The sequence below is a fragment of the Setaria viridis genome, chromosome 9 (genome assembly GCF_005286985.2).
Source record: "Setaria viridis chromosome 9, Setaria_viridis_v4.0, whole genome shotgun sequence".
Classification (NCBI taxonomy): Eukaryota; Viridiplantae; Streptophyta; class Magnoliopsida; order Poales; family Poaceae; genus Setaria; species Setaria viridis.
Genome location: NC_048271.2, coordinates 12,923,900 through 12,938,762, shown reverse-complemented (window position 1 = coordinate 12,938,762; position 14,863 = coordinate 12,923,900). Strand labels below are relative to the sequence as shown.

At 44.9% G+C, this 14,863-nt stretch overlaps 2 protein-coding genes across 2 annotated transcripts; both read right to left on the bottom strand.

The window, feature by feature from the left end:
* Positions 1–5,499: 5,499 nt before the first annotated feature.
* Positions 5,500–6,542, bottom strand: LOC117840255 (dirigent protein 1). Its single transcript, XM_034720734.2, has one exon. The coding sequence runs from the start codon at positions 6,337–6,339 to the stop codon at positions 5,704–5,706; it is 636 nt and encodes a 211-aa protein (XP_034576625.1). The 5' UTR covers positions 6,340–6,542; the 3' UTR covers positions 5,500–5,703.
* A 1,862-nt stretch (positions 6,543–8,404) lies between these two features.
* Positions 8,405–12,449, bottom strand: LOC117840729 (uncharacterized). The gene is made up of 4 exons (XM_034721251.2): positions 11,745–12,449; positions 10,401–10,546; positions 10,215–10,325; positions 8,405–9,237 (listed from the first exon to the last, which is right to left on the bottom strand). The coding sequence occupies exons 1-4, from the start codon at positions 12,343–12,345 to the stop codon at positions 8,641–8,643; spliced, it is 1,455 nt and encodes a 484-aa protein (XP_034577142.1). The 5' UTR covers positions 12,346–12,449; the 3' UTR covers positions 8,405–8,640.
* Positions 12,450–14,863: the final 2,414 nt, after the last annotated feature.

The window sequence follows — 14,863 nt, the reverse complement described above, 5'->3', positions numbered from 1 at the left end:
AAAGAATGGTTAAAGTATAGTTTTGAAGACCATATTAAATGCATCATTCCTTGTACTGTTTTTAGCTTATAAATATTTTGATTGAATCGCCTGTCCTTCCACAGTCAGTTCATGTACACATTCCAGGTCAATGCTTATTTATAAAACGTTTTACTTCTTCTACTATAAATCGATAATATATATCAATGAAATCCCAAGTAGCCAAGCCGCCCAGGACCTGCATTTCGTTGCATTGATGGTCTAGATAGGCGTTTGTCAGGGTTGTCCCTCTCGTCCTTTGCCCTTGCAATCAGCTAACTTTGAATTTATTTTTTTCTCATTTTTCACCAAATAATACATATACTTATTTTATTATTGTCATATAAACTATCAAGGTGGCCCGTGCTAATAGCATGGCTACATCGTCAAAAACCCCTTTGTTGGTACACTTTTAATCTTGCTGCAACTTGTACTCACCTTAAGTCATTTGTCAATCGTAGCCATCAAGATGTGAGGCCCACCATCCTCACGTCTTATAGCTTTCACCTTTCAGTCATGGTGAACTTGTCAACACGACACCAGCAAAACGTTTCGATATATCTTTCTATCAAATAAAACAGTGCATGATCATCTCCCTCTCCTTTTTGGAAGCCCCATTTTCCGAGAAGTGATCATTGTTGCCTCCTGGTGTATCTGGTGCCATGCCACCTTAATGGCATCATCAACTAACGCTACTCTTCCTTGTTGGCGAGACTGTCTGAAGAAGCAACTAGCCTTATTGGTTACACTAAAAGCTAAGCTTCTTGGATTCTTGGCTGTGAGTAGTTTATATATAAAGCTGTGTACACCCTCCCCGTTTTCTCTTTGGCCTTGGAGCTCTGTAACTCTCCTGCACATATTTTTATGAACTTCTTACGTCTATACGAAAAAAAACACAGGTAGGGGGGCTCCCCTGCCGGTCCGTCAAAAAAAAAAACAGTGCAACCTTTGTACCTACCAGGGAGATGTCATACCCGTGACACCACGACCCTAATTAATCAGGAGCACGTGTCTCTTGCTCATGGCACACAGCAGCAGCACCGCCGTCTCCAATTAATCCGTGCATGGCTACCGGCCGGCCTACCGCTGAGCCACCGATCCGTCGTGGTCCTACACTGCTGTACAATATCCCCTGCTGATGACTCTTTTTTTTGGAAACGTGCCTGCTGATGACTCACACCGATGTTCTTGATCCATGACTTCTTCATTGAGATGTACTTCTCCGATCCGCTGGTACCCATGGATCTAGATATGCCAGGTGCATATTTCCACTTTGTTTGGCGTCGTGACCTCGACATACGTTCTTATCATCAATTAGTATTAGTCACTAAGATCTTTGGTCTCCCTCCAGAACCGATGAAAAAGCATATTGTCACTTCCATATGGGTTTGGGTTTGGGACCACTGCCTAACGCCTTTTTCTATTGGACTATTTTCCAACAATTTGTGTATTCTTTGTACCAATTGTGTACATGTCGATCTCTTAGATAGTTATTGAGAGTTAATTACAAGCTTATCTTATGTAGTCTCATTGTTGTGTGTCTTTCAGTTAGTATCATGTATGGATACATTCCAGTGAAAAATCATGGAGTTCATACGGCGGTGTATAGTACGCCAATTTGGCTAGAATACACGGCGTAGTTTTAGAGAGAAAAAAACATGCAAGGAAGCTGGTTTAGGTACACACCAGAGAAAGGGCTAAGGTTCAGTATCAAGAGTTGCGAAGTTTCCTTGTATTATCAAAATATTATCTCTTTGTTTTAGGCCACCTTTGAAGCACAATACTATATATGAAAATGCAAGAACAGAAAAACTTAGGATGAGAATTCCCTGGCATTTTAAATCCTACAGTACATAATTTTAGAACGCGGGAAAGTACGAAAAGAATGCTTTTGGACTACATGCATGAACCATAAAAATGGAACCCACTTGATGAGATGAACACAATGGAGGCGGCAGTATACGTGGTAGAGCGATGTATATAGTCTGAGGACGCTGAGCTTGAGGAACTGAGTGGAGTAGTGGACGGGGACGACCACTATGGAACGAGTGAATAGGATCAAGGGCCACACATGACTGTCCGAATATCGTTTATTTCTTTTAATTTGTCCTGCAAGTAATTGACCTGCAGATAACGAATTAATGATTAATTATTGTGCTTTTTATTTACACTTCAAGTTTCTGTTCTAACCATTCCTGTGTCTCTCCTACAATTTTTCCAAACAACAATTTCTACAGATCGAGTTCCTTTTATAGACCAGAGAAAGAATAACTCCTAGCCTCTCTATCAATTGTGGATACACATAACGTTAAAATTCAAACATTTAAATGCGTGTACATTAAGATTTGGACACTCATAGATGTTGTTTAATCCACTACTTTCTGTAATTTTCTTATTCTTCCATTTTTTGCATTCTTGCATCTCGAAACAGCCTATGTTTCTTATTAAATGGGATAAACAAAAGCTTAGAACTTATTTTACATGCACAAATGGCATTCCTTTCATGTCAGTATAGGACCCGCTTTTCAGAGGTCCACCGTACACCTCGCATCAGTAGGTAATAGACACAAACAAAACACATTGATATAAAAAATCATGCTTTATTCTTTATTGATACTAGAATAGGATTACACGGTTTAAGGATTTACAAGAGTGGCCTAATACTAACAAGGCAACCAAAGCCAACAAGACAAACATCAGAAATCTACTGCAGCAGTCCGTGGCGTCGTGGCTCCAATCCTACAAGCATTCTTGGGTGTGGGTGTAACCCTTATCTTCATGCATTCTCCTATGCATAGTCCTTGTCTTCATTCGTACAGGACCTCATTTTCATGCATAGTCCTTGTCTTCATTCGTACAGGACCTGTACGTAGTCATATCATCTCCCTGTGTACTCCATTCCGTAGACTTCATTATTCTCGAGTGTTTTTGTGTATGTAGTCTCCATGCTTACCTCCACTGGTATTCCTTCATAGTCTCTCTCCTAAAAATATTCAACGAGTGTGGTATGAGTACACAAGGTACTCAGCAGGTCCTGACCATTGGGTTTAGGTAAGGTAATGGTTTGCGGGCTGCATGCAAGGGGTTATTTTGATGGAATAATATGCAGTAGTGGAAGTGGATATTTATTAAAAGAGGTTTAGCCTAGGGGAGAATTCACCTTCCCCGCTAGCTCAAGCTTCAAGTCACCAGTTCCGTACGCGAGTCCCGAAAAATCTTATTACAAATACTAATCAATAGATCTCAACATAACCGGTTGCCTGATACCAAGGACAATACTATTCGAATAGATTCTTATAGGTTGTACAATTTACACGCATGTCGTGCTTCGCTCTACCATGCACTCTTGATAGAACTAACACGACGAGATCCTGTACCCGCCGCTATTCCCTATACTTCTACCACGAAATGTTGGGGGCTTAGGTTCACAAAAAAAATACCACATAAATAAATAATGGCCAAAAATAGATCACACAGATTGAACAAGTTACCTGGAAGATCACACAGCATCTGGGGCCTAAGCCAGACTTACGGGAGATCACACAGCACCCTAGGTCGTTTCCTGACCCCCTTGTTGTCACTCCGTCCTCCTAGTAATGGTAAGGTTCAAACTTACGGGTGTGAGATTAAAATTTTCCATTCAGCATGTGGTTGCACGAATATTAGCTAGGTAGTGCCTAAGTTTGTCCGCGTGCGCTGACGTGGACGATGACCAATGGGATGGGTCGGCTTGCGCGAGTTTCACGTGCTCGAGAAGGAAGACGGCATGGTGGGAGGGATAGACCTGATGAGTGGGGCCACCTATCAGCGACTGGACGGGCGTTGTGGACGCGGTGTTGATGCGGAGGGGAGTTCGGGGCCGTGGCCCCAAGAGAAGGAGGATGGAAAGTGGCCCGAGGTAGAAAAATAGAGAGGGGAAATAGTTGGGCCGAGCCAGGCTGAAAGGGGGAGAGAATTGGAAATCCTATATGGCTTCTGGAAGTTTTTTCTTCCCTAACTTCTAGTGTTTGAGATTAGTGCTTGTAATTTCAACCGTCGGATCCCCATCCATCCTTCCTCAATCGTACCACACCTTCACCTCCTCCTCCCACTCCATGCACCGCCGCTGGCCCCCACCCCCTCGCCATGGCCGGCCCTTGCCGCCTTCCCCGCACGCATCGCCAGCCCATCGTCACGCCCGGCGATGCCGGCCCCAACGTTGGCCTCCCCCGCGGGCGTCTCAGACCCCGCTCACGGCAGCTCCCGCTGCCATCCCGGTCTTCAAGCACAGGCGCCGCCAGCCCCGACGCTGCCCTCCCCTCGTTCGACGCCGGCCCTAGCTCACGTCGGCCCCGCTGCCCGCACTCGTGCGCCAGCCTACCGTGGTCGGTGAAGATAAAAAAAAATCCCTGAAATGTTGATTTTTATTTTTGAACAATATTGAATCTGTTCTGTCAAAATGTTGAAATATACGGTGGAAAATGTTGAAGGTGCTAATTTTTTTTTTCAAAATGTTGATCTGTTATTTTAGAAAATGTTGAATTTAGTTTGCTCAAATGTTGATATAGAATACTAATTGGGTCTAATCTATACCTAATATTAAAGTGCGGTTGTTTCTTCCAAACGTCTCGGTTGTGTTGCAAAAAAGTACCTCAACTTTTTTTGTAATCAATCCTCAGTCGGTTGTAGTTCTTTGACGATTTGCAAAAGAGTCCCTCACCTTAGTTTTAAAGTTGTGAAGCTTAACTGGCTTTCACAGGTTATATAGGAGCCCCCGAAGAGAATGGAATTGGAACCGAGGGTTTGGGAAAAAAATGTTTGAACATTTTGGAGGGGATTTGAATCTGTAGAGAACATCGCCCTTAGGCTTGTTTTGTTTTCTGGTACACAATGTTTTACAAAAAAATAGGAAGGCATGTGTTGGAGCTCAAAATTAGCAGCAAGCCGATCAGGCTGGGACCAACCGGTTAGACCGGTTCCTCCAGGCGATCTGGCCGGTCTGGGTCTTGTAGCCGGTCTGGCAAGGCTAACCAATCTGGCCGATGGGCTTGGCCGGTCTGATCGGTCTAATCCAAATCCGAGTAGAATTGAGGAGTCCTAGTAGATTAAGATTTGTAACAGAATTTTCTTGCAGAGCAAGACCTCCCCACGCTATAAATATAAAGGGCTAACACTCAATCGATCAAAACATTTATCTTTACTTTTATCTCCAAACCCTAATCTTTTCCAACCCCTTTGTTTTGCTCCTTCATCTCTACGGCGGTTGAGGACGTTCTGAGTGTCCTGCCGATCTCAGAGCAACCCTAGGCGCACCATCCTTGATGGGTACCCCCAGGGTGTTGATCCTAGGTTTTCACGTCGTCCATGTGCAAACCGGTCTGACCGGCTTCCCTGATCGGTCTGACCGGCCAAGGGTAGGAGCCATGCGAGGAGAGTTTCAATGACCGCGCGATCTAGTGCATTCGAGGTGTTGAGCAGAAAAAGGGTTAACAGATTCCAACGAGAGCAAAGGCCAAACGACTTTTACCTTGCCGTTCACTTCAATTGAATCACTCAAATTATTGTTAAATTAACTTACAATTTTGGACTTCGGATCCAGCAATAACACCAATAACAACCAATACTGCTTTTTACCAACAAATGCATGCGGAACCGGAACAATATTATTCGTTCGACTAATCGTGCATAGCCAAAATCAAAACCCTGTCAGTCGAGGTTGAGGGCCGCCGGACGCACGTCGTCGGCGCGCGGAGGCGGCGGCGAACGAGCGGCCGGCACGGTGGCGTAGACGTCGAGCTCGACCACCATGTGGTCCCTGGACTCCATCCTGGCCGTCCGCCAGAGCACGTGGCCCGTGGCCCTCCGGAACGCGCCGGTGCCGCCGACCACCGCGAGCTCCCTGACGCCCACCGAGATGTCGTCCAGGCCCGCCACGGCGACGGTGCTGCCGTTGTAGGCCCCGCCCGTGAGCGCCAGGTTCACGGCCACCGACAGCACGGGCTCCCTGAGCGACGCCAGCGTGTAGGTCCCCCGCGCGCGCCCGACCAGCCGCGACGACGCGGCGGCGCCCTCCGTCAGGGCGTCATCCATCACCGTGGTGTCGCCGAAGTGGGAGCCCGGCGGCATCGCCGGGTGCGCCGGGCCCGCGCCCTTCACGATCTGCACCGCCGTCTGGCCAGGGCCGCCCGTGATGTCGTGCATGAAGAAGTGCAGGTGGATGAGGCGGCCGTGACCGCGCGCCGCCGCCGCCGCCGCCGCCGCCGCTGCTGGACCGGCGGCGGCCATGGCGAGGGCCGCCGCCAGAGAGACGAGGAAGAGGATGCGAGCCATCGATGCGGCCATGGAGAGAGGACGATCGAGTTGCTCATCAGCGAGCTTGTACGAGCGCCATTACTTATGGGCTCTCCATGGATGCATCATGCATGGCTCCGTTGTGTCACCAACTCACCATGGCACGCCTTCGGGTCCTTGCTTGGTTGTTACTCAGCCATTGCCGGCCAGTGCATTAACGTCCTACTGCTGGTACGGGACAACTACGCTACGCTAGCCAGACGACAACCATGCATCCTCGCCGCCCGTCTAGAATGTCTCTCTGTCAGGAAAGGCTGAGCCCACAACCAACCTTGCATATAGTATAGTAGTATATAAAAATGTTCATGCATGTTTAGCGTAAAAATTAACGTAAAAATTAAGTGATTGTTTCAATGGCATAGAAACGACCTTACATCCAGCTTCGTCTTTGGAACCGGAACTAAAGAGAATATTAGTCCCAGGTCTAAATTTTGTAGTCCCTCAGAGCTCTTTTAGTCCCGGTTGGTGATTTCAACCGTGATAAAAATGAAACTTTTAATCCCGGTTGGTGGCTCCAACCGGGACTAAATCCACCGAGAACCTTTAATTATCTCTCCGACTCTATCTCTCTTCCTTATCCTTATCTTTGCTCCTCGATCCCGACCTCTCCCTCCTCCTCCCGTTGCTCCCTCCCTCCCTCCCCGGCCTCCTTCCTCCCTCCCTCCCTCCCCAGTGAGGCGCGGCGGCTCGGCGAGGCAAGGCAGCCCCGTGCGGCTCAGGTGGCCCGGCTAGGCGCAGCGGTCCGTCGAGGCGTGGCGAGGCAGCCAAGCGCGGCACGGAGCTGCCAAGCTCATGTGCGGTGGGTGAGATTGGTGTGAATGATTATTTATTTGTGATTTTTTTGGTGAATCCAACGCGTGTTGTGAATCAAATCAAACTCATGTGTTGTGAATCAGATCTTGTGCGAATTGATTTGTTGTGTGTTCTTACTTGTGTGATGGTCAAGTGAGATGAGCATGTTTTTTTCTTCAATGTCAATTATTTCTTGCTCTTGATTTGATTGTCTCTATGGTGGAGTTGGAGCTCAAGGAGGTGGTACAGTGGTCGAGGCGGAGCTGCAGGGGCAGCGGCGCGAGCAGGTAGGACGGGGGTGCCCCACTTTTTTTTAACCTTTTTAGTCATGGTTGGTTAGTACCAACCATGATTAAAGACCTTTTTTAGTCCCGGGTGAAATACCTGAGACTAAAAGAGAGACCTTTAGTCTTGAAAAATTAGTCCCGATTAGAGTTTCGAGACCTATGTGTCTCTCCAACCAGGACTAATACTCACTTTTCCACCGGTGTTAAGCCACTCAAAACCACACAATATAGTGACTACTAAATGCATCCCATGGGATCAGTCCCAAATGATTCTCTTCCTCACGCAGTCCACAGTACACCCAAACAACCGTTCTAAAAAGTCCCTACACGTTACTCACCGCCATCTCATCTTAGGCCATGTTTGAATCCACCCAGCTAAGGGTGAGTTTGGCGAAGCTCCTAGAGCTGATTCTCTGCTGATTCCAGCAGGAGCTCTACCAAACAATTTTTCAAAGAGAAGTGACTCTTTGCTGATTATGTGAAATGATTCTCTGAAATGAACTAAGAAACTGGAAGCTAGAAAAAAGTAGATTATTCTGATTCTGTGAAGTGATTTCCATCGTGATTTTAAAAGTTCATGTTAGAGAATCAAAGATAATCAAGAATCACTTCTTTCAGAGAATCAACTCCCATAAAGAATCAAAATCATATGAAGCTCTATCAAACGCACCCTAAACCACTAGCTGTTTAGTTGGAATTAATAGGTTGGGCCAGCCTAAAGAGACACAGTTGCTATCCAGGCAGCTAGAAGGGCTTTAACTGTACTTCAGCTGGTCATCCAACCAGCTAAAATTAGCTACCTACCCATTAGCTGACCTTAGGTCATGGTGGGGAGCCGATTTTACTGCATCTCAGGATCATTCGCTTTCATCACTGGGCTCAATGAGATTTGTAACACAAGGCATCGAGACAAATCCAACAACGAGAAATGTGACTGAACTACTTCCGGTTAAGCAAAATCAACAGGACCAGTGAAGTAAAAGAACAGCCTGGACATCGGCAAAAGAATAAGCAATCAGGTATATTTACATAGCAAACGGGCCTCCTTCACAAAACTATACAAAATCAGGGGGCACCCAGATGATCCTAGGCCTACCATTGTCAATCAGCATCAATCACAATCATCGTGACACTTAGATAAAGTTAGGATATGCTATTACCTAGTATTTACAAAAAGAGGGCCATACATCACACAGTAGTTTCTGGAACATAATCAGAACTTTTGAGACTGACTGCTGATAGTCAGAACAAGCCCGAAGTGGTCGCTGGGAAAGACAGGTAGCTCCAGGTTGCGGATCTCCTGCCGGACTTTCTTCTCCTTAATGTACGTGATACCTGGTATTGCCTCCTTTCCGATCATCTCAATACTGTCGACCTTGAAATCCGACAACTTGCACACAAACCGGTCCAGTCTTTTCTGCAGCTTGCGGTTACCTGATAGCATGATATTTGCTTTCGTGTCGTAAGTCCAGCCATTTTCACCTGGCTTCAACTCATCCCAAGCGTCAATCCACCCATCTGGTAGGGGGAATGGTCCATCTCCTTTATCATCCCAGTTCATGTCTCCGCAGAATATTACATTGCGGAAGGCTCCCAGAATTCTCAAAGATTCATTTGCCTGAGCTACCCTTTCCTTGCTGAACATCTGATCCCAGTTAGGAGGTCCAGGGCATGGGCTCTCAAGGTGGCTTGTAGCCCACACCAATTTGATCAAACCTCCAACAATGACATCAGCTGTGAACAACTCTCGTCCCATATATGAGTTAGAGAATGGTTTGCAGTTAAATGACTCCACAGGCAATTTGCTCATCTGAATTTATTAGCAACAAAGTAACATTATGAAAAAAAAAAGTAAATGACAGAAAGCAGCATATACTGTACATGTCTTCAACCTCAACTGTTTGGGAACAACAAAATGCAGAAACATTAGCATTTCTGGATGTGCAAAGTCAAGGCAACAAAGACTGAATAAAAATAAAACACAAGGCAAACAATCCAAGTCAATATGCCTCAACATGTAAAAGACAAAATATGTGGTGTGTTAGTGATATGAGCAGGAAGCCAATCAATGGCTGAGTAGCCATGTGTATCTTTAGTTGTGTGTCTGAACAGTCATAGGCTTAATAGTAGCACCAACTTATCCATGCTGAGTACAGATGGACATGAGTGTATTACAGTAACTGGGCTAGTGTCTAAAGCTTTCTAAGATCCTGAAGGGATAGTGATTTACCTCGCATTTTATCAGAAGCCAGCTATATCACATATTGACATTTTGCGAAAGGGCATTTAGCCTAGTGGTTAGAGCACCTTAGTAGCACACCCAACAGGCCTAGGTCCGACTCCCTATGGGAGCGAGTTAAATGGGGCTCGATTAGGAAACAAAAAGGGTCCATCGTCGGCTGTTCCAAGTTATATGCATAACCATTTTGGTTGCCTTCAGCAAAATGCACGTGGTCCACATGTCCTGGGCAGCACGTCCGGGCAGCCAGCCGACAGGGCCTTTTCTCGACCGGGCCAAGAAGAGCTTCTTAGTGCAAAACCGTGGGGCGGTCTTCTTAGTGCAAAGCCTTGAGGTAGCAACCAAGCATTTTAAATAGCAACTAAATCCAGTATTAAAATCATGATGTGGATTCTATGTGTCCAACAAAGCATAACCCTAACCCGCATGTTATAAATAGAGAGTGCAGTAATACAGCATGATATTATAAAACTTGCCAGCAAAAATACGTAAATACGCTGACTCTGAGAATTTGTTATATACTACTTAGTTTGAGAAACCATTTATACCTGCATGCAGTAATATGCTTTTTCCGTGGCCTCCTTATGTGACAATGAGCATTTGTATGATTTCCACCAATCAGATTTTTCAAAAAGGAGATATATTTCTGGAGTTACTTCCTGCAGTTCAACATATGAATATCTGATGCACATGTAGAAGAGGAACCAAAATAATGAATAGTTCGAATTAAGGACCTGGAATCCTATAAGGTCTGGGTTGTGATGCCGAATAAGATTTCCAATAGCTTGCATCCTTCTACTCAGTTCCAAATCCTCACGGAACCAGACATTGTATGTCATTACTTTGACAGTCTTCTTATCCAAATGACTATTTGAATTTCCTACAGAACAGTCATTTAGTTATCAGTGTGACCATAGAAGACAATTAGGATAACACATACGAAAGGTGAACTCAGCTTTTAGCATCCATAAATTTGTTCGCTATTTTTTATTTTTTTTAAAATATCAGTTGACGCAATGACACAAAAAAACAAAAACAGTGAAATAACTTCAAAATAATCATAAATATGTATAACCCTGACAGAACAAATTTTCAGTCAGTAGAACATGGTGCCATGATTTCTTATCAGAAAATATTTGTACCATTGTCACAAAAATTTATTGGATAAAAAATGCTAAAAGTATGACCTGGAGGACTAATCAAAGCTATATAAGCTCTGAATATTTTGCAAGTGTCAGGTCAAAAGTTAGCTATAATACAGGTGAGCTATATCAGTGAAAGCACAATGCCTTCAATAGTACAGTGTACGCCTTTTGTGAGGATGGCATTGGCATATGCTGTGCAGTTGTAGTTTTGTTAAAAAAACAATAGGACATGATAAAAATGCATATTTACAAAAATTATATAAACAACTTGGAACCGAGTAAAAATGTAGCATATTAACAAAAGATAGATCAAATATGTGTGTGTTCAAGCATCAAACTGTGGAGCATAAAAGTAAGAAAATTCAGTAATTGGCATGAAAATGGATATAGAACTGGAGACCAAGTTAACAACTCAGCAAAACAAAGAGCACCCTGAATTATAGCTAACGAAGTTGATCGCTCATACACCTATATCCAGCTTACCATGTACCTCAATTCAACATCTTGGCCACACCAGATGCAAAAATCCAATATATCCGACCGTCCTGCCATCCCTAGACGATCTCGAATTCTTAGATTATAGTGAAAATTTTGTCACATTCATCAATGAAACCTTTGAGTATAACTAGGATTCACGAACATTACAATGCCACATTGCATATTTCTCACTGATTGTACCACATCGATGTCTCCCCATCCCCCAGCCGCACCACCCCCCCCCCCCCCCCCCCCCCCCCAAAAAAAAAAAAACCAAAGTCTATGCCCTCCAAAAACTAAAATCTAATCTTTCAATGCGAACGGTAATAAAAGGAAGCCTAGTAAAAGAATCAAGAAATACAGCAATAATAGCCCAAGGGAAGAACAAAACAATGCCGGCTCGGAAAATCAAATCTTGTAATGCGCAAAAAAAAAAATGGAAAACCGTAAACAAACCCTTCTTGGCGGCGCGCGCATCTTCTCCCTCCTCCGCGCCGCTGGCCCACTTGTCTGCGGCGGCGGGCAACTCGACGACCTCCGGCGACGGCGCGCGCTTCCGCTTCGTCCCCCCCGCCGCACCGCCGGCCCGCTTGTCCGCGGCGCCGCGCACCTCGACGACCTCCGGCGACGGCGCGCGCTTCCGCTTCGCCTCCTCCGCCGCACCGCCCGCCCGCTTGTCCGAGGCGGCGCGCACCTCGACGAACTCTGGCGACGGCGCGCGCTTCCGCGTCGTCCCCTCCGCCGCACCGCCGGCCCGCTTTTCCGCGGCGGCGCGCACCTCGATGAACTCCGGCGACAGCGCGCGCTTCGGCTTCGTCGCTCGCCGCCGGAGCGGGTAGAACACGGCGCCGGCGACCGCGCTAAAATCCAGCGGGTCGTCGGCGCTGTCCCACACCGACAGACGGAGATTGGGAACCGAGGACATGGCTCGAGAGGGCGAGGTACCGGCTCTTCCCATCTGGGGAAGGCGGAGGTAGGGGATGAGGGAGGGCTTGGGGCTGAGGCGGCGGAGCAGAGGATCGAGACGAGCCGCCAGAGTCGAGAAGAGCGTGGCCATCCGAATTTTGAATTGAGGGGGATTTGCTGTTGCTGGCCCGGTCCGTTTGGCCTCCAGCCGAGTCGTGCGATTTTGCGGGATATCTTGCTTCTTCCGGCGCTTCGTCTTCCTTGTGCTACTGTTAACTTTCCAACAGGAGAAGGGTACCGTGAGTTCAATCTTCAATTCACCTCAGCAAGATGTCACCATCGTTACATGTGGGTTAGAAATCTTGAGCACAGCCAGTTTTTACTGCGAAAAAAACTCCAAACTTAAACAACACATATGCTCCTAGCAAGTTGAAGGGCGTGTTTGGTATAACTTTATGGCTCCAGCTGTTGGGCACGGTGAGTTCAATCTTCAATTCACCTCAGCAAGATGCCACCATCGTTACATGTGGGTTAGAAATCTTGGGCACAGCCAGTTTTTACTGCGAAAAAAAACTCCAAACTTAAACAACACATATGCTCCTAGCAAGTTGAAGGGCGCGTTTGGTATAACTTCATGGCTCCAGCTGTTGGGCACGGTGAGTTCAATCTTCAATTCACCTCAGCAAGATGCCACCATCGTTACATGTGGGTTAGAAATCTTGGGCACAGCCAGTTTTTACTGCGAAAAAAAACTCCAAACTTAAACAACACATATGCTCCTAGCAAGTTGAAGGGCGCGTTTGGTATAACTTCATGCTCCAGCTTCTACTGTACTGTGCGTCATTGTTTTCCCAGTAGCAATGGAAAAAGGGCTCCAGCTCCACTCGTTTTTTTCCCTAGGGGGACAAGAGGAGCTGCCGGAGTTGCCGCACCAAACGCAACCGAAGTCTCACACCATTATTAGTATCACACTTGTTTAAGGTGTGTTTAGTTACTCGCATGAGCGTTGCTTGCACCAATGGATCCGTATAAACTCAGAGAAGAGCGTGGGCAGATGCAGCTTGCATGAGCAAATGCAGAAATAGGCTCTCATACTGGGCCAATGGTACGCCCAAATTAAAATCCGCTCATGCAGACTCCGTGGATGCATTGCATATGCTTCGGACGGACCTATACGTCAGTCACACATGTAGGTCACTTTGCATCCGCCTATGCCATCAACCAAACATCTTCACAAGATTCACTTCATCCGCTCATTCAACCAACCAAACACCCTCATTTCCATAATTCCATGGTCACCGCATCCGCTCTGCCTGCTTCTCCCTCATCCGGAATATACGATGCAGCTCTATAAAACCTCACGCTAGCAACAAAACATACGCTTAGCTGAGCTATTATCTTAGCGCTATTTCTTGGAAATAATGCGAACAATGTTCATAAGAAATATATGGGAAAATAGAGGCTTGCAAGAAAATATAATTGCTAACCACGCTGCAAGTGCAAGGGTTAAACATTTTGGGGACAAATTTGGATGTTAGTATGGGGCTTCTAATCGGAGATACTTCTTACTATAACACACATCATTGCAGTGACATGTTTATTAACATCAGTATATTTTAAATATCTGCATAATATATGGAGCATTTGTATAATTTTTTTTATAGCATTGTAGCAATTTCCATTAAAAATGGTTAATTATTTCAATTTGTATAATCATAAATGACCATTACATCTGATTTTGCAACATCTTTTGCTTGGGAGCAATCACACCATTTTTCCACAAAAAATTGTAAATCTAGAAACAAAGGCTGTTTGCAATATTTTCATCATGTTACCGCCCATTCCAAATCTGTGAAACATCTTCCTAATACTAAATTAGAGACTCATTTTAAAGCATCAAGAGATCAATCCTAGAATATATTTATATCAAAAATAAATAGCATGCCATCATTTTGGTACACTTTAATCAATATTAACAGTTATAGCAATTGGATCCACTTTTATTAAAAATTTACCCCTATTGTAATGAAAAAATAATCTAAAGTAACTCCCTCACACTGTGTCTAAATTGGAGATCATTATAAAAATAACCAAAAGTAACCCTTAAACCTTGCACAAACTACCCATCCAACCATTATGAAAAACAATATAAACTGAATCTTAAATTTGCATCTAAAATTCTAAATTATCACATCTACCATTAGTAATAAATATAACCTAAAGTAGCCACATAAATTTGCATCTAAATTGACTAACGCTGACAAGATGAATGAATATTGCAATGTTTTTTATGAGTATTATGTAGAATATGCATAAATGAGAAAGGACAAAGGTAAACAATTTTAATTAGCCATAGGTCCTAAAATTAGAGCTTCTTTAGATGATGGCCACAACTTGTCACCCCACGACTTCTTAAACCAATGTTAGTTTCTTGACGCAGTAGCGGCTTGCAGCACTTCTTTTGTCTATATATATAACCCACGTGTTATAGAATCATCTCTTTGCCAAACTTTGCCTAAGGCGTGGTTAAAAAACAGTTGGTAACATCTTATGCGAAGTTTAGCAAAAAAAAAAGTGTAGCATGTATGGTGCCATCCAAATGCATTCTTGTCTACGAACTTCTAACACTAATGTCTTTTAAAAATTGTAGTCTGCGTAGGAGTAAAGGT

What these genes read in the sequence shown, in the direction of transcription:
- LOC117840255 (XM_034720734.2), bottom strand. Translation starts at nt 6,339, where the DNA reads ATGGCCGCATCGATGGCTCGCATCCTCTTCCTCGTCTCTCTGGCGGCG.
- LOC117840729 (XM_034721251.2), bottom strand. Translation starts at nt 12,345, where the DNA reads ATGGCCACGCTCTTCTCGACTCTGGCGGCTCGTCTCGATCCTCTGCTC. An exon ending in TGCGCGCGCCGCCAAGAAGG is followed by an intron (nt 10,547 to 11,744) that starts GTTTGTTTACGG and finishes ACTGTTCTGTAG; the next exon opens with GAAATTCAAATAGTCATTTG. An exon ending in AAGCATATTACTGCATGCAG is followed by an intron (nt 9,238 to 10,214) that starts GTATAAATGGTT and finishes TAATAAATTCAG; the next exon opens with ATGAGCAAATTGCCTGTGGA.